Raw genomic sequence first — 20,457 nt, forward strand, 5'->3', positions numbered from 1 at the left:
CTCAGCGAATTAAATTGCCTTCAAGGAGGCTTGTCTAATTATGGGGTTCATAGATTGCCTCTGCAGGTATGAGGAGTTATTGGAATGCCTGGGGCTGGGAAAGGTAGGGGATTGCAAGCATCTCAACATGAAGATCTGATTCCCTTCTCCAGCAAGATCAATGTTGGGAGCCTAGGGCTCCTCCGGTGCTGCCTGAACTGCTGTGCTCTTCCAGCACCACTAATCCAACCAACAAGCAATTTTCAAAAATTTCCTACTTGCAAAGTTGACGCTGTGGACTTTCACCGTGGCTTTGAACGTTGAATGATTGTTCTAAGAAATGCTGTTACCATTCTATTTGTGACCACTTTTATTTATCAACAGACTTTTTAAAAACAAATATGCATAAAAGTTGCTGTAACACAAACCATTGCTGATCATTACAAGTCCTGTGTATTTGAAGTTATGATATGCTATTTGTATATCAAAGTTTAGCCTGGGAAAGATGAACTGCTTCAAATTTGGACACAAATGGAAAGTTAGATTTACATTCTGTTCCATATTTGTTGTAAGCACATTCTAGATTTGAATGCAATGAAGAATTTGCTTGGGAAATAATGAGACTGTTAATGCTGCATTGGTGAATTTTTTCGCCACTTAAATTTAAAATAAAACCACAAACTAATATTTGGAGGGTATTTAAGCAACCTGTCTCTTTCAGAACGCGTGTCAAGATATTAAAGCTCTTCTGAAAACTCTACTGCATTCGTACAATGAACAAAAGATTAGTTATTTGGAGAGATTTCAGATACAAGGGCTCTTCATCTTGGAAGCAGAGGTGGAGGAGGTTTGATGTTTTCAAAATTGTGAAGGATTTTAGTGAAATAAATAAGAAATGGGTGGCTGAAGAGTCAGGAATCAGTGGGACAGATTTAGTGATTGAAAGGAGGGCAAAATAAGGAAGCTTTTTTTAAAAACGCAAACTATTGGAAGTCTGTTTGTTGCTGTGGTTCTGTTCGCCGAGCTGGAAGTTTTTGTTGCAAACGTTTCGTCCCCTTCTAGGTGACATCCTCAGTGCTTGGTTTCCTCCTGTGAAGCTGTGGTGTTTCCTCCGGCATTTATAGTGGCCTGTCCCTGCCGCTTCCGGTTGTCAGTTTGGAACTATTGGAAGTCTGTTTGTAATGCTGACGTTAGACCCAAAATGATAGTGTTAAAGCTAGACCACATTAAAAAGAAATTTCCTCCTATTTTCTCCCTATTTTGAGCTAGCAGAATGGTTTTAAATAAAAAGTTCCTCTCTTTGGAAACAATGGGATCCCCTTGGTATTATCAAATTCGCAGTATATTAAGCAATATTTTTGATGACTTTTCACTAATGTGATTGGGAATACATTGCCCAAGAAATGGTGGAATCAAAAATCGTTTGAAAGGAAATTGGCTAAATTGCCAAAAGGAACCAATTTGCAGAGCTATGGTTCCCATGCCAGTTGGATTGCAGTTATTCATGGTGTAATTGTTGAAGGCAATTAGTAATGGGCAAATAAATGCTGATAATGCTTATTTCTGAAAAATATTTTTTTAAAGTGGGCTTAAGTGGTCTCCCTAATAGAACAAGTGCAATGGGCCAAAGGGCCTCAGTGTTCTATCATGTCATTCTGTATACTTGAATATAAATTTATTCAATCTTTGGGCTCAACTTATTGATTTACAGATGGAATTCTTCTCTAGTCTTATATTGTTACTTCACCATTTGTATAGATTCTTGAAAGTACTCCTTTTTAAGAAGGTAATTTCAGTTTGGAGAACTTTTTTAACAAAAAGTGGTAATATGTTCTGAGCTACACGAAAACTGTAGGAGGAGGAGGAAGAGAAAATAAAGGCCCAACAAAATTGAGTCACTAGTTTGTTTTGACAATGTGTTTGTCCCTAGTGAGTAAATCATACAAACCAGGAGGAGCCCAGATTCTGTCCCCAGCCTGCACTAGATTAGTTAATTTCAGTGGGAATTGTAGAGAGGATGTGAGAATAACCTGAGAAGGGGAAATTGGTCAGTTTAGATCCTTAATTGACCTCAGGAGCTTGACACCAGAGGTACTATTCTTGGAGCTCCTACCAATGCCTTTTGTAACCTCGAGTAGCTAATATTACTTTTAGTAAGAAGACCTTGCATGTGTTGTTTTAAATGGTTAATTCCATTATTAGTTGGAAGTTTATTTCTTCTGGCTATACAGCTTTCATTGCATTGTGTTAAGGGGGTGGGGATGGTGGGGATGGTGGGGTGTGGAGTGGACAGACTGCACAATAGGAGTTGAATGGAGAAAGCAGTTGTAAACGAGAGAGCGGTTTTAAATCTATGAACAATGACAGATTCAGTAACCTGGGAATCAGAAAATTTTGTAAAGGCTCATGCTAATGAATTCCCTAAACTAGAGATTCAGCATTCAATCATAAAGCTGCAGAAGTTCAGGAAAATGTGATCATGGATAATGTGAATGCTATTAGAATGAACACTGATATTAGATGTGAGACACAGTAAGAAAGGATAGTAGCTTCTGGATTGAATGTTCTACCTTTTGTGTATAATGCACTAACTGTGGCCTCTATGGTCTGTGAAAGATAAGTTTAGGTGATGCCTTTGTGTAAAATGTTATCTTGAATAAAACTTGACATTTACTTGTTTTTAAAAAATTGCTGTGGTGTTTAAGAAATGTAATGCTTTTTGTGAGTGGCTTTCAACTTAACGGGCATAGATAATAATTAAGAATGTTAATGAATTCTTCTTCTTCTCCTTCTGTGTGAATCCGAAGACTCCATATGTGAACACCAATACAGTAAGGCAATGTTAATAAACTAATACATCACCTAAGTAAATGAAATAGTGAGAATGGCAAAAGAGCCCTTGACTGAAAATAAACTGATTCCTGCTGCATTGGAAGCATAGGTTGTCCAACTGAAATCATTTATCTGAGGCCACTACAGCAGAACCACCTGTAGTGCAACCTGACTTCTAGGCAAATCTGGATCTGCTTAATGCTTGCACTTGGACTGGTTCTGGACGAGAGAGGTCTGGTACTTGCCTTGTGCTGATTCTACCTATAATCCCTCAAATGCATGTAGGCTCAGTATCCGATATGGTAGCTGCAAATGTGAAATAATTGAAAGTGCTGTTTCTTCATTCTCCTCTTGATGTTCTTGGTCAGGTTGGACTTGGATATGTGGAAGGAAAAAGTTTGTCATGCATGGAAAGTAGAAAGTCAGTGAAACCCAGGTCCTGTGAACAAATGAATAAAATGACAATGTACATGTTTGCCTATTCTTCCTTTTTGATTAGTTCCTCTGATCTCCCCCATTTCTATCTTTCCTTTTTCTCCCTTTTAGAGGAATAAGTGTCTTGAAGTCTTTCTAGCTGAACTGAGCATAAGCTCTGGTGTGGGTGTAAGATTTTTTTAGTGCCAGTGCTAATTGTGAGGATGAAATAAAAATGTGAATTTTGAGTATGATACTTGATTGCTCAAATTGGCATTATTAACAATATCTAATGTATGAGGCTGCTGGTGCAGGTGATAAGGTTTGACATTTGGAAATACATTCACTGACCTCGACTACTTACTTGGGATTTTTGAAATTCTCACAGCACTGCACTCACTGATCCTTGGGGCTTGAGTCATTATGTTGACATCCACAATTATCTGCAACTACTGCCTTTTTGACAGGTACCTAGGGATTTTCCTTCTCAACCTCCAGGTTCAACCCTCCCCTCAGTGCATTCTTTCTTTGCCATCCCAATTTCCCAAAGTCAAGTTCTCTTCAGTCACAATTCAAAGAGCATCTCCCTTTTTAATAGGGAGCAGACTAGCTTTAAGTTGTACTAGTTAGCTACAATATTGAGGCCTTGCTAATGTCATAGAGCTCTTCAGCATGGAAACAGACCTTTTTTGTCTAACTTGTCTTAGCCCATTGAATGTTTTGGTGAATGTAAAGATCATTGAAATGACCAAACAGCATCAAGGTGACATTCTGCTTGCATTGCAACTGATCAATCAAGTTGTACATGCAATCCTGCATGCTTGTTTTCATCATCTATTCAATTTCAGCTTTATTTTTGTTCTTTTGAGGACTCCACAACACAATGGTCAAGATGTGTTGGGGCAGCCATTTATTTGCAGAAGTGGTATTTTGTAGCTTTAAGTCAATTTCCTGGGGACAGAAAGCTTTGCAAGATGGTATCTACAAAGTGTTGGGCAGAGCAATAGATGTGATCTATATGGACTTTAGTAAGGTGTTCGACAAGGTTCCCCATGGGCAACTGATTAGTAAGGTTAGATTCCGAATAGAGGGAGAACTAGCCATTTGGATGCAGAACTGGCTCAAAGATAGAAGATAGAGGGTGGTGGTGGAGGGTTATTTTTCAGATTGGAAGCCTGTGACCAGTGGAGTGGCACAAGGATCAGTGCTGGGTCCTCTACTTTGTGATTTACATAAATGATTTGGATGCAAGCATAAAAGGTACAGTTGGTAAGTTTGCAGACACCAAAGTTGGGGGTGTAGTGGACAGTGAAGAAGGGTACCTCCGATTACAACAGGATCTTGACCTGATGGGCCAATGGGCTGAGAAGTGGCAGATGGAATTTAATTCAGATAAATGTGAGGTGTTGCATTTTGGGAAAGCAAATCTTAGCAGAACTTAATGGTAAGGTCCTAGGGAGTGTTGCTGAACAAAGAGACCTTGGAGTGCAGGTTCATAGCTCCTTGAGTGGAGTTGCAGGTAGATAAGATAGTGAAGAAGGCTTTTGATATGCTTTCCTTTATTGGTCAGAGTATTGAGTACAGGAGTTGGAAGGTCATGTTGCAGCTGTACAGGACATTGGTTAGGCCACTGTTGAAATGTGTGCAATTCTGTTCTTCCTATTGGAAAGATGTTGTGAAACTTGAAAGGAGAGGCTGAACAGGCTGGGCTGTTTTCTCTGGAGAGTCAGAGGCTGAGGGATGACCTTAGCGGTTTACAAAATTGAGGGGTATGGATAGGGTAAATAGGCAAAGTCTTTTCCCTGGGGTTGAGGAGTCCAGAATTAGAGGGCATAGGTTTAGCGTGAGGGGGAAGGATATATAAAAGAGACCTAAGGGGTAACTTTTTCATGCAGGCTTGGAATGTATGGAATGAGCTGCCAGAGGGAGTGGTGAGGCTGGTACAATTACAACATTTTAAGAGGCATTTGGATGGGTATATGAATAGGAAGGGTTTGGAGGGATATGGGCCAGGTGCTGGCAGGTGGGACTAGATTGGGTTGGGATATCTAGTCGGCATGGACAGGTTGGACTGAAGGGTCTGTTTCCATGCTGTGCATCTCTGACTGTATGGATACAATTGAATAACACAGTGCAGAATGTGTAGGTATGAACCCACAGTGCTGTCTGCCTCATGGTGGATTAGCACAGTTGGAAATGTACAAAGCAAATAAACTAATGGTGTGACTTGGAAATTATCCCTTAATCTTTGAATTTTTTTTAGGTACTACGCAGGCTGGGCTGATAAATATCATGGTAAAACCATCCCTATGGATGGAAACTACTTCTGTTATACGCGTCATGAGCCAGTTGGTGTGTGTGGGCAAATCATCCCGGTGAGTGAATACAGAAAACTTTAAGAAGTTTTACTGTACAGATGAGAAGCAATCTTTGCTTTCCATTTTCATAAGGTTCTTGATGCATATTTTAGAGCGGTTGTTATTTGAGGCATTTTGTTTCAAATGAATTGGTTAACACTGATTTCTTCATCTAAATTTTTTTTATAGATTTTTTATTAGAAATTTAACATTTTTACAAGTTTACAAAAATAAATGAAACTCTCAGAAATAAAAATTGATATACAATTAGCTCAAATATACAATAGCCAAAATTTAACAAAAAAAAACAAAAACAAATTAAAAAAAAAACTGAAAAAAGAAAAAAAAACAAAAAACTCAACTATCTACTAATCTAACCTACAACTAACCAGAGTGTATATTTAAGTCTCCTACATGCTCGGAATGTGTTAACATCAGATGTAATAAAACCCGTATTCGTGCGGGATTCCTCCCCCGAGGGGCCCCGGACCAGCCAGGTTTGTAATCTCAATTAAGATCATCTAAATTTTAATACGAAAAACTTATTTGTATCTATTTATGATGAATTTTGTGCTAATAGGACTTGCACAACATTCAAGCAAAGTTACCTGATCATATTATTGGAGACTTTTCTGAGACAGGATTTATAATTATTTGGAAAAGCATAGTTTATTAGAGATAGTCAGCATGACTTTGAGAAGGGCAGGTCATGCTTCCCAAACCTTAATGAATTATTTTGAGAATGTGACAACACAACACAAATTGACGAAAGTAGAGTAGTGGATGTGGTATATGTGGATTTTAGCAAGGCGTTTTGATAAGATTCCCCATGAGTCATTCAGAAAGTAAGGAGGCATGGAATACAGGGAAAATTGGCAGGTCCGTAGAAGGCAGAGGGTGATAGTAAATGGAAAGTTTTCAGCCTGGAGCTTGGTGACCAGTGCAGTTCTACAGGGATATGTTCTGGGAGCTCTGCTGTTTGTGATTTTTATAAATGACTTGGATGAGGAAGTGGAAGAGGGGTGTGATTAGTAAGTTTGCTGATGACATGAAGGTTGGAGTTGTGGATAGTGTGGAGGGCTGTTGTAGGTTGCAACGGGACCTTGACAGGATGCAGAGCTGGGCTGATAAGTGGCAGATGGAGTTCAACCTGGAAAAGTATGAAGTGATTCATTTTGGAAGGTCGAATTTGAATGCAGATTACAGGGTTAAAGGCAGGATACTTTGCTGTGTGGAGGAACAGAGGAATTTTGGGATCCATATCCATAGATCACTCAAAGCTACCCCACATGTTGATAGGGTTGTTAAGGCCTATAATGTGTTGGCTTTCATTAGCAGGGGGATTGAGTTTAAGAGCTGCGAGGTTATGCTGCAGCTCTATAAAGCCCTTGTTAGACAGCACTTGGAATATTGTGTTCGGTTCTAGTTGCCTCAAAAAAGGAAAGATGTGAAAGCTTTAGAGAAAGTGCAGAGGAGATTTACCAGGATACTGACTGGACTGGAGGGCAAGTCTTATGAAGAAAGGTTGAGGGACCTAGGGCTTTTCTTATTGGAGCGAAGAAGAATAATAGGGGACTTGATAGAGGTGTACAAAATGATGAGAAGCATAGAGTACCTGCTCAGGACCTAGCTGTATTGTCAGTACTTGCTCATGAGAAACACATGCAGCATGTTAGTGCAATTTGGCAATTGGAATTAGGTTAAATACCAATACTTGGGTTAGTAAAACAAGTTGAGTGGAAGACTATAATAGAAGTTACAAATTGTTTGTTGGTAACCTGATTACTTTGGAAAAATTCAAAATTATTTTAAACTGGGCAACTGTATATTTGTAATTTTCCAAAGCTGCATGTTGCTTTTTAAATATTTTGGTACTTACCTTGTTCATCCTTAATTTAAATATATATATTTTGCCCTAAACTCTGGTTTTAATCAAATAGCCAGGCTAATCACTTTGTCTGATCCTGAGGAACCATGTTAAATAGTACAGTGGTCCAATTTAACCAGATGGCTCACTGTTGGTTTCTGCTCAGAAAGGCAACCAATATATCCTGAAGCTAACATCATTGCAAATAGCCGCAGAAGTAATAGAAATATGGTTTGAATTTGGAAAATGGGTGGATTGCTTCACAATTAAAATGAAGTTTCCAATCAAGATTGAAGTATTATTTGCCTATTTCTGTGAGACCATGTATACATGGATGCAGTGGAGATCCTTAGATCTGTTTCAAACTTAAGTACCTGAGTAAATGATGCATGCCTTTAAATACTAAACATTTCTCAATCACTGTAAACAACCCCAAACATTATTACTCAATTGGCAGCCAGCCAGGCTGGAACTCCTTTTGGGTATCAATAACAACTGTAAAGAAATACCCTACATCAGAAGGTGTGGTAGTCTTAGAGTTACCGAAAAAGTGAGGGTTACTAGGCTGCTTATTCTACAGTTCACACCTGCCAAGTTGGCATTCTGATTTCTTTATTTGGAATTGCTTGTGAAACTTGTCCAATTCCAAACGGTCGAGTTCCTTTTTGGTTTCTGCAAATCGTCCATTTTATGATCTCTATTATAACTTAGTTGCTTCACACCAGCTGGAATGTTCATTCTTCCTAACTGTGGCTGGAACTTGGGCACAGTAACCTATTTACCTTGGAGAGCTGCTTTCTACATTGTTTTCTGTCTGGCTTGCAGCTAACGTTTGTTTTTCCCAGTCCGCTGTAAAGTCTTATTGATTCTCACATCTTTGGCCTTATCCAACAACTATTAATAATTTCTATGTATTTCTTTATTTTAACATCCAATTCTATCTCTTTTTCAGTGGAATTTTCCACTGTTAATGCAGGCCTGGAAGCTTGGACCAGCACTAGCAACTGGAAATGTGGTGGTGATGAAGGTGGCAGAGCAGACCCCATTAACAGCGCTCTATGTTGCAAATTTAATCAAGGAGGTAGGGCTAAGTTTATTTTAAATTGTTTTTAAAAATAATTAATTAAATGTGCTAAAAGAAAATTGCACTTCCTTGAATATTGCTCATTGGTTTTGTCGTCGTAATTTGTTCATTAATGCCCTTCGGGGAGGAAGTTTCCCTTCCTTATTCCAGCTTGCCCCTGTTTCTGGATCCACTACAGCATGATTAATAGCGCCTCAGCTGCCCTCTGAAATGGCTGTGTTAAGCTACTTGGTTCTTTCAAACTGCTATTTAAAAAAAAAGCATATGGTCTGTAAAGGGTTTAAATAACATAGCTCTCACACACACTCGGGCAGTTAGTGAGATGCCAACATTTTATTGTCTAGTCTGCAATGTTCACATCTGAAGAAAGATTTTTGTCTTGAAAAGTTTCCAATTTCACTTTGGCTATGGGAATGTGATGAGACCATATCTTGATTGTTGGTGTAGGATGGAAAGTAACAGTATAACTCGCCTATGGTCACTTTCTTATTTATAAGTAGCAACGATATCGGTTGATTGTTTGCATTCTAATCTACTTTCTGTGAAGGTGTAGAATAAAGGAGGAGGAAGGAAACTTCATTTAGAAACCAAAGTTGATTTAAACAATACCTAAGCCTTCAAGATGTTGTTGAAGCATTCTGAAATAGCTCCTGTTTCCTTGAATATTGCTTTGGCTTTGCACACGATGTTACTGTCATGTGCTTATGGGTGCCTTATTGATGGTGGTGATGTCACCTGTTGTATAAATCTAATTTTCTGCCAATCCATTGATATGCAAAGTTCTTGGAGCAGACTTTTGTTGCCTATTGCAATGGATTTCCACAGAGATGCCTGCAAGAGTTGTTGCAACAGTTTTTGAAGAAAGCCAGGGCTTGGAGACATTGGATCCTGAGCTGACTTGATTTTCTGCTTGGGTATTCCTGCCTCAATTCATAGTAGTCACCTGTATCATTGAAGCATGATTTTCTATTTTTAATATTGACTTCCTCCTGTCGTAATGGATAGCATTCTATTAAAAGTAAAAATACTATGGATGCTGGAAATAAGAAACAATTCTGGAAAAGCTCCAGTCTGGCAGCATCTGTGGAAAGGGAAGGTGTTATGGTTTCACATTTAGTAAGGCTCGCTCTTTCTTGACAGATAGTATCAGACCTACAATATTCCTCCAGCCTTGTTTGTTAGTGTTCTGTTAGCTGCCTTATCACTTGCTCTACCTGCAAACTAACTTATGACCTGTGATAGAGCCCCTAGATCCCTCTATGCCTCAGAATTTTGCAATTGTTCTGTTTTAAATAATGTTTTTATTCTTCCCCATCAGTGACCATCTTCAAATTTTTCCAAATTATGCTCCTGTTTGAAAGATGTTTCCCTATTCGATTGTATCAGCCTGTAATCTTCAGAACATCCTTTTCTACTTATCTGTGTATCATCTAAAAATGTAGCCGCCATGTCTTTGTCTCCTTCATCTTAGTAATTGATATAAATTGTAAAAGGTTGAGGCCCCAGCAGCAATCCCTGCAGGATCACACTTGTCACACCCTGCTAAACCAAAAAAGGCTGATATCTGCATGTTCTGTTTTCAGTCTTCCATCCATGCTAGTATATTGGCCTTTATACCATGTGTTCTAATTTGTGCCAAACCTTTTATGTAGAATCCTCTTAAATGCCTTCTGAAAATCCAGATATAGTACATCTCTTACCCGCTTACCCATGATGTATGTTACTCCTTAAAGAATTGATTTATTGTGGGATCCCCTAGCCCTGTTTATTTCATGATTCTTCTGTTTTGGAATGTAAATAGTCCTGAGTTATGGCTTCACTAGATTACACTTGATTTTTATATGTGCCTGGTGTAGCCTCTGGTATGCCCTTCTGCACTTTTCATTGAATCAAGTTTAATTCTGCTGCTGTTGACCAACATTAGCTCTTGAATGCACAAGTTTGAGTTGCTGGACCTGTTTGAAGTCTCTCCCTCGTTTTGAAATGGTAGAAGTGCCCCACAGCGCACTGGATGGAATCCTTGATGTGAAGGTCTGACTTCAACGTACTGACTGGTGGTCAATCCAATGTGTACTGTCATGAGTAGCTGCATCTATGATGGGTAGATTGGTGAGAATGACTTTGGTAAATTTTTCTTATTATTGGTTCTAACCCCAACTCTCATAGACCCATCTTGACCAGTTGTCTCAGTAGTGATGCTACTGAGCCACTGTTGGTGATGGATGTTGAAGTCCCCCATCCAGTGCACATTAAATGCTCTTACCATCTTTAATGTTTCCTCCAAATGTTGTTCAAATGGAGTATTGATTAATCAACTGAGTGGCGTGAGGTAGGTGGTAATTATTGTGAATTTTCCTTATCTATGTTTGACCTGATGCCATGAGGCATTGTGGGGCCTGGAGTCCATGTTGTGAACTCCTGGAGAAATTCCTTCCTTACTCTTTACTGCTGTGCTGTCAAATTTGGTGAGTCTGTCCTGCAGATGTGACAGGATATATCCAGATTTGGTGATGATGGTATCTGGGACATCGTGTGATTCCATAAGTGTGACAATATCAAGCTATTGGTTGACTAGTGTGTGGGACTGTGCAAAGTTTGGTATAGTCCTGTGATTTTGGTAAGGTGGACGTTGCAATGTCAACATCGTCATCGGTGCCTAGGTCGATGCTGTCTGGTCCTTCCGTTCAAAGGTTTTGCTCCTTATTTAAATTTTGTTTTGGTTTAATACAGCTGAATGGCTTGCTAGAAGACAGTTGAGAGTTCTTGATAGTGTTGTGGACCTGGAGTCACATGTTGGCCAGACCAGGTAAAGATGGTAGGTTTCTTCCATAAAGGACATTTGTAAAAACCCTTCTGGTTTACTACAGTCAATGGTCATTGTTAGGTCAGCTTATAATTCCAGTTATTTACTGAATTCAGATTTTGCCATCTGCCATGTTGGGATTCTAACCCATGTCTCCAGAATATTAAATTGGGATTCAGCATTACTAGTTCAATGAGATTACCACACACTTGCTGCTTCCCTCTTGTTCATATAGTTTAACCCTTTCACACTAGATATCCAGGCTCTCACTGTTGTCAGCCCACGTCATTATTTGATCCAGTTCTGGCTGAATGGTAGATATGAGTTGAATGGAGTTGAAAGATGGTTTATTGCTGATGAAGCAACTGTAGATATTTGGGACCAGAGTACTGCTATAAGGAGTTCCTAGAGCTGACATGATTAGCCTCCAACAGCCACTGGAGATTTTTTCCTTGGTTTCCATTGACTTCAATTTTACTAGGATTCCTTGGCGTCATATAGGTTGGAATACCTAAAATATCAAGGGCAGTCTTCCTGGTGTACCCTGTAGAGTTTGACCATTCTGTCCATATTTACATTGAGGCTATAATGAAGTCTGACAACATCCAAGCCAAGTATCTCTTAACAAATGATTGGTAAGAGCCATTTGATAGGACTGTTGATGACCGACTGTTCCCATTAATTTGCAATAGATACCAGAGTCTGGATCTCCAAAGCTAGAGATTTATTTTTCTCAAACTATCAGCCACAAAGTTTATAAATGACATTATGGGACGAGAGAGAAGAGAGCAGGTGTTAAAGATTCAACCACTTTGTGCAAAGGTGTACTGACCCATGTAAATTAGGTGAACCAATCATCACTCTTAAAATTTCAGCAAGGGCAGCACTTGATGGCACTGATGTATATGTTTTTGGCATAACTGCTAGGATTGCATTTTACATATATTCAATTCACTTTTTTATATCATTTCAATTGGAAAAATAGATGAATGTTGATGGCAGAAATATGCTTGAATTGGATTTGTGGGAAGGATTTTCAGTCAGTTTCTCTTAATTACTGTCACATTACACATTTTTTAAACAGGCAGGATTTCCACCAGGAGTCGTGAATATTATTCCTGGTTTTGGAGAAACCGCAGGAGCAGCAATTGCCTCACATATGGATGTTGATAAAGTTGCATTCACAGGATCCACAGAGGTCAGTTTGGAAATTGAGGCACTTCAAGTCAAACTCTGGAAGTTTACAGATTGGATCAGTGAATAGCTCATTCATTCATTCATAGAATGCACAACAAGTACAAATCCTGGAAATGTAATACTCAATTGAACTGTATAAATCTGTCTAGTTTATATGCAGTAATACATTTTATTTAATTGGGATTTTTATTACATTTCACTGTGCTATAATATCCTTGCTATGAAAGCTCTTCAGTTATTGGCCAACCAGAATTGTTATTGCATTCCTGCCCCTCTATTACCAAAGCTTGCTTCAAACAATGCACACTTGCATACAGTTCTGCAGTTGATCTGTCTTGGTTGTGTACTCCTGAATTAAGCCATGCAAGGTGAAGGTATTCTGTGGTGCAATAACTCGAAGCTTTGAGTTTTATGGCTTGGATTGAACCAAGCATGTAGATGTCAATTGAACTACTGGATCAACACCAGTAAATAAAAGATTCTATAGAAATAAATTCAGGCCTTGGAGGTCATTTAACTAATGATTTTGGAATACTTTATTTTGGGCTCATGAGCTACACTGTCTTGCCATATCCTGATGATGATTTCTTGTATTTCACTATTTCCTGTTCACCGTTTACTTTTTCTTAATATACTTGTTTTTTCAGAAGTGTGTTCCTGTCTTATTCTCAGGTTGGTCACCTGATCCAGCAGGCTGCAGGAAAAAGTAACTTGAAGAAGGTGACACTGGAACTTGGAGGAAAAAGCCCAAATATTATCCTCTCTGATGCTGATCGTAAGAAATCCTTTATTACATGCAGCTTGAGTTCCACTAATCATGACTTAAAAGCAGAAGTTGCTGGTAAGAGTCAGCAGATCTGGCAGCATCTAGAACATAGAACATAGAAAAATACAGCGCAGTACAGGCCCTTTGGTCCTCGATGTTGCACCGATCCAAGCCCACCTAACCTACACTAGCCCACTATCCTCCATATGCCTATCCAATGCCCGTTCAAATGCCCATAAAGAGGGAGAGTCCATCACTGCTGCTGGCAGGGAATTCCATGAACTCACGACTCACTGAGTAAAGAATCTACCCCTAACATCTGTCCTATACCTACCACCCCTTAATATAAAGCTATGCCCCCTTGTAATATCTGACTCCATCCGTGGAAAAAGGGTTGACCATGAGAACCTATCTAAACCCCTAATCATCTTGTACACCTCTATCAAGTCACCCCTAAACCTTCTTTTCTCCAATGAAAACAGCCCCAAGTGCCTCAGCCTTTCCTCATACGATCTTCCTACCATACCAGGCAACATCCTGGTAAACCTTCTCTGCACCCGTTCCAGTGCCTCCACATCCTTCCTATAGTATGGCGACCAAAACTGCACACAATACTCCAGATGCGGCCGCACCAGAGTCTTATACAACTGCAACATGACCTCAGTACTCCGGAACTCAATTCCTCTACCAATAAAAGCCAGTACGCCATATGCTGCCTTCACCGCACTATTTACCTGGGTGGCAACTTTCAGATCTGTGTACATGGACACCAAGATCCCTCTGCTCATCCACACTACCAAGTATCCGACCATTAGCCCAGTACCCCATCTTTTTGTTACTCTTACCAAAGTAAATCACCTCACATTTAGCTACATTGAACTCCATTTGCCACCTTTCTGCCCAGCTCTGCAGCTTATCTATATCCCGCTGTAACCTGACACATCCTTCCTCACTGTCAACTCCACCGACTTTCATATCATCTGCAAACTTGCTCACCCAACCTTCTAGCCCCTCCTCCAGGTCATTTATAAAAATGACAAACAGCAATGGTCCCAAAACAGATCCTTGCGGAACACCGCTTGTAACTGCACTCCAAGATGAACCTTTACCATCAACTCTGTCTTCTTCCAGCCAGCCAATTCCTAATCCAAACCTCCAACTCGCCCTCAATGCCATACCTCTGTATTTTTTGCAGTAGCCTACCATGGGGAACCTTATCAAACGCCTTACTAAAATCCATATACACCACATCTACCGCTTTGCCCTCGTCCACCTCCTTAGTCACCTTCTCAAATAATTCAATAAGGTTTGTGAGGCATGACCTGCCCTTCACAAAACCATGCTGACTATCCTTGATCACATTATTCCTATCCAGATGTTCATAAATCCTATCCCTTACAATTTTCTCTAAGACTTTGCCCACAACAGAAGTGAGACTCACCGGCCTATAGTTACTAGGGTTATCCCTACTCCCCTTCTTGAACAAGGGAACCACATTTGCTATCCTCCAGTCTTCTGGCACTATTCCTGTAGACAACAAGGACATAAAAATCAAGGCCAATGGCTCTGCAATCCCCTCCCTTGCTTCCCAGAGAATCCTAGGATAAATGCCATCAGGCCCAGGGGACTTATCTATTTTCACCCTTTCCAGAATTTCAATACCTCTTTCCTACATACCTCAAAGCCATCCATTCTAATTAATTTGACTCAGTATTCACAATGGCCACAATGTCCTGTTCCTGATTGAATACTTTTCATCAGTATTCATTCAGTGTCTCCCCAATCTCTTCAGCCTCCACACGCAACTTCCCACTACTATCCTTGACTGGACCTATTCCTACCCTAGTCATTCTTTTATTCCTGACATAGCTATAGAAAGCCTTTGGGTTTTCCCTAATCCTACCAACTAAGGACTTTTCATGTCCCCTCCTTGCTGCTCTTAGCTCTCTCTTCAGATCCTTCCTGGCTACCTTATAACTCTCAATTGCCCCAATTGAACCTTCACGCCTCATCTTTACATAGGCCGCCCTCTTCCCTTTAACAGGGGATTCCATTCCTTATTAAACCACGGCTCCCTCGCACAACCCTTTCCTCCCTGCCTGACAGGTACATACTTATCAAGGACACTCAATAGTTGCTCCTTGAACAAGCTCCACATATCAATTGCGCCCATCCCTCGAAGCCTACTTTTCCAAGCCACGCATCCTAAGTCGTGCCTCACCGCATCATAATTTTCCTGCCCCCAGCTATAACTCTTGCCCTGCAGTGCACACTTATCCCTCTCCATCACTAGAGTAAAAGTCACCGAATTGTGGTCACTGTCCCCAAAGTGCTCACCTACCTCCAATTCTAACACCTGGCCTGGTTCGTTACCCAGAACCAAATCCAGTATGGCCTCACCTCTTGTTGGCCTGTCTACATATTGTGTCAGGAAACCCTCCTGCACACATTGGACAAACACCGACCCATCTAACGAACTCGAACCATAGCTTTCCCAGTCAATATCTGGAAAGTTAAAGTCCCCCATAACAACCACCTTTTACTTTCACTCCTCTTCTCCTGAATCATCCTCGCAATCCTTTCTTCTATGTATCTAGGACTATTAGGAGGCCTGTTTAAAAAAAAACTCCTAACAGGGTGACCTCACCTTTCCTATTCCTAACCTCAGCCCAAACTCAGATGGCGAGTCTTCATCCATCATCCTTTCCATTGCTGTAATACTATCTTTAACAAGCAATGCCACACCTCCCCCTCTTTTACCCCCACCTCTGACCCTACTGAAACATTTAAACCCTGGAACCTGCAACAGCCAATCCTGTCCCTGTTCTACCCATGTCTCCGTAATAGCCACAACATCGAAATCCCAGGTACCAATCCACGCTGCAAGTTCACCTACCTTACTTCGTATACGTCTTGCATTGAAGTATACACACTTCAAGCCACTTTCCTGTTTACAGGCACCCTCCTTTTGAGATTGATGCCATGTTCCTAACCTCCCTACACTCCAGGTCCTGCACCCTATAGCTACAGTCTTGGTTCCCATGCCCCTGCAGAGTTAGTTTAAACCCCCCCTCCCCAAGAGCACTAGCAAACCTCCCCCCCCCCCCCCCCCCCCCCCCCCCCCAAGGATACTGGTGCCCCTCAGGTTCAGGTGTAGACCATCCTGTTTATAGAGGTCCCACCTTCCCCAGATAGAACCCCAGTTATCCAGATACCGGAATCCCTCCCTCCTGCACCATCCCTGTAGCCACGCATTTAACTGTTCTCTCTCCCTATTCCTCGACTCTATCACGTGGTACAGGTAACAAACCAGAGATAACAACTGTTTGTTCTAACTCTGAGCTTCCAACCTAGCTCCCTGAAAGCCTGCCTAACATCCTCAGCCCTCTTCCTACCTATGTCGTTGGTGCCAATGTGGACCACAACTTCGGGCTGCTCCCCCTCCCCCTTAAGGACCCGGAAAACACGATCAGAGACGTCATGTACCCTTGCACCTGGGAGGCAACATACCAAACGTGAGTTTCTCTCGCCCCCACAAAACCGCCTATCTGTGCTCCGAAATATCGAGTCCCCAATAACTATTGCTTTTGCTTTGCTCTTCTCCACCCTTCCCTTCTGAGCAACAGGGACAGGCTCCCTGCCAGAGGCCTGTACCCCATTGCTTACCCCTGGTAAGTCCACCCCCCCCCCACAAGTATCCAAAACGGTATACTTGTTCTTGAGGGGAACGGCTGCAGGGTGTCCCTGCACTGGCTGCTTCCTCCCAGTCCCTCTCACTGTCGCCCATCTGTCTGCAATCTTTGGAGTTACTACTTCCCTAAAGCTCCGATCTATGACCCCCCTCTGCCTCCCAAATGATCCTAAGTTCATCCAACTCCAGCTCCAGTTCCCTAACACGGTCTTGGAGGAGCTGGAGATGGGTGCATTTCCTGCAAGTGTTATCAGCAGGGACGACCATCTGTGAAGAGAAACCAGATCCAGTGACTCTGCCTCTGAGGAAGGGCCGCCAGACCCAAAATGTCAACTGATTTCTCTTCTCAGAATCTGTCAGACCTGCTGAGCTTTTCCAGCAACTTCTATTTTTGCTTCTGGTTTACAGCATCTGCAGTTATTTCGGTTTTTATCCACTAATCTTGTGTTTGTATCTGACTGGAGAGATTACATTAAACTGCTGGGATCAATAAAACTCAATTTTTGTTGCTGCTAACTATGCATTCACATGCGTATGCGCACGCGTGTTTAATATCTTAAACGTATGTGTATATTGAGGGAGGTGATGGCCTACTGGTATTTATTGGTGGACTGTTAATCTAAAGACCTGGTTTAGAATCCCGCCATGGCAAATGGTGGAATTTGAATTCAACAAAAAAATCTGGAACTGAGTCTAACGATGACCATGATTCCATTGTAGGTTGTTGGGAAAACCCATCTGGTTCATTAATGTCCTTTAGGGAGGGAAACTGCCATCCTTGGTCTGGCCTACACGTGACTCCAGACCCACAGTAATGCGATTGACTCTTAACTGCCCTTTTGGACAATTAGGGATGGGCAATAAATGCTGGCCTAGCCAGCGATGCCCTCATCCCATGAATGAATAAAGAATTTAAAAAATAATAAATGATAAAGAATGTGTACATTGTTTTATTTTTGAAAGGAACAAATTGAGAATTTTAGTCCACAATGTCATCCTTCCCCTCTAAGAATTTATGAAAAGCTGATTCAACTTAATTTTTTGCTTGAATTTGCTTATACAATATATATGGTCAGAAGTAACGGTTCATTGTTTAGGTGCAGATTCAAGCTTCCCCAGCTAGATTAAGCTGACATTGCCTTTGTAAAATATCCTGCTATTGCGATAGAAAGGAGCATCAAATGTTAGTTACTACTTGGGCCTACTTGCAGAGTTCAGAGATCTACTGTCCTCTTCTTTGCTTTGCTCTTTTTTTGATTAGAGGAAGAAAGTAAAACTAAAGTCAACATAGTCCAAGAGAGCCATATGGCTGCTCTGTTTATTACAGAAAACCTGAGGGTTACCACACCTCAGGCAAGGAGAGAGGATGAGAAGGAGAGTCCTTCATGATAACCTCAGCCAGTGTGAGAATTGAAACTCTACTATTGGCACTACTTGGCATTGCAAATCATTGTCCATCCAAATATTGTTGGGGTTGGTTAGCTCAGTTGGCTGAACAGCTGGTTTGCAATGCAGAGTGATGCCAACAGTGTGGGCTCATGAGGTTACCATGAAGGTCTCTCGTTCTCAATGTCCCCCTTCATCTAAGGTATGTTGACCCTTGTGTTAAAACACCACAGTCAGCGCACTCTTTCCCCCTCCCCATCCCAAAAGTCATAACTAGAACCTGAAGGAAGTAATCTGCAGATTTGGTCTGGAGGAGGATTTACCTCCAGACCTGAATGTTAAAGTGTCTTTCTTTAGCAACAAACTTGAAATAAACCAAAAATGTGTTTTTATTTCAGTAATTTCTCCCGTCTCAATAAAAATGTTCTGTTAAATGTTCTAACTGACACTGACTTTGTTAATTTTCCAGTTGATCATGCAGTTGAGGAATCCCATACAGCTCTATTCTTTAACCAAGGACAGTGCTGCTGTGCTGGGTCACGTACATATGTTCAAGAGTCTATCTACAACAGATTTGTGGAGCAGAGTGTGGAAAGAGCAAAACTTCGAACTGTAGGAGATCCGTTTGATTCCAAGAATGAGCAGGGGCCACAGGTAAATGTATACTGAATTGAAAACTAGTTGAGAATGTTTGGTTTTTTGCCATTTAAGGAATGCTATCATTTTTGCTGCCCTTGCTATAGAAAGGACATGTATGGCACTTCTAACCATTACAGTCAGGCTGGAATTTATACCCTACGCTAGGAGAGAGCAGAGTGCAAAATTAGCTGCTGTTGTGGTAGCACATGCAAGTCATTACCCACCTTTACTTGGACTTTACCAATTAATAACCATTTAAGAGCTTCCTCCTGCTGTTTTTACCTATGGCAAGAGTGCCATTGCCATATGGCAAGGCAGCCAAGCGAAAACTAGTGGCCATGGAGATGCGAACAGTCACTCATGTTTGGGCGCTCTCTTCTGCTTTTGGTAACTCTGCTAGCATTAGAGATGCTTCTTCTTGAATTGGCTGGTAGCTCTTGGATGCTAATCCTCCTTTTTGATCGCAGCAAATATACAGCCAATGGCATAGCCAACATCTCAAAGATTTTAGTATCAGTTTTGTTTGTTTTTTACTCCTCCAAGTAAATATTTTTTTTTAATTTCTTGGTCACTAGCTTCTGTCTGGTATTGATTGCACCCACTAACTCACTGGTGTGTACAGTAGAATTGCTACACTAAATTAATGCCAGTGCAAAGGATAACTGCCTCTTATGTGCCTCCAATCATACTGAAGAATGTACCTAAAGAAAGGGAAGTCGAGGGAACGATTCAGGTTCTCCTAAAAATAGTCATTGCTACATTTGATCTGATTTTCTGCCAGCCTTCATTCTGACTTTGCTAATAGTGTCAAATTCATAAATTATTCTTAAGCAGGTGTGAAGAATTACTTTAACTGGTAGTTGTGATACCTTTTAATGTTAGAATTCTGTTGACACTTGCTATCTGACTCACCAATGAAAAGTAGCACTTGTTAGAAACTAGTTGATGCAAATTTAAAAATCACACAACACCAGGTTATAGTCCAACCTGGTGGTGTGACTTTTCACTTTTTTACACCCCAGTCCAACACTGGCATCTCAAATCTTGATGCAAATGATATTAAATTACAGTAAGAGTTGACTGCATTCAAGGAGGTTGGGGAATGATTTGAACAGAAAATGACAAAGTACATGAAATGATTTCACTGGAATCTTAAGTTCCGGATGGATACTAATTTAATGGAAAAAGTAAAAGATTTGTATTTGTACAGCGCCTTTCATACCACAAAGGTCCTGATATGATTTGCATATAGTGATGTGATTTACATATATTAAACAGTCATCGTTATAATTTTAGGAATTGTAACAGCCAAATTGAACGCAAAGTCACATAAATAGTAATATGGTGATTAGATAATCTGTTTTCGCGAGACCATTGTTGAAGAATAAATGTTGGCCGTGTGTAGGATAGCCCCCTCAAATTTCTTTTGAAACAATACCACA

General features: G+C 40.7%; 1 protein-coding gene across 1 annotated transcript in view; it reads left to right on the forward strand.

Annotated features, from left to right (window-relative positions):
* LOC122562400 (aldehyde dehydrogenase, mitochondrial-like) overlaps positions 1–20,457 on the forward strand; it is a 51,741-nt gene that overhangs the window by 23,959 nt on the left and 7,325 nt on the right. Inside the window, exons 5-9 of the mRNA XM_087999958.1 lie at positions 5,489–5,600; positions 8,402–8,530; positions 12,421–12,534; positions 13,206–13,308; positions 18,846–19,030. Coding sequence (XP_087856084.1) covers positions 5,489–5,600; positions 8,402–8,530; positions 12,421–12,534; positions 13,206–13,308; positions 18,846–19,030 — 643 coding nt within the window. The remainder of the gene's footprint in view (positions 1–5,488; positions 5,601–8,401; positions 8,531–12,420; positions 12,535–13,205; positions 13,309–18,845; positions 19,031–20,457) is intronic.

This window comes from Chiloscyllium plagiosum, unplaced genomic scaffold, assembly GCF_037043375.1.
Source record: "Chiloscyllium plagiosum isolate Xiang-an unplaced genomic scaffold, Cpla_swu_hap1 HiC_scaffold_24, whole genome shotgun sequence".
NCBI classification, from domain to species: domain Eukaryota; kingdom Metazoa; phylum Chordata; class Chondrichthyes; order Orectolobiformes; family Hemiscylliidae; genus Chiloscyllium; species Chiloscyllium plagiosum.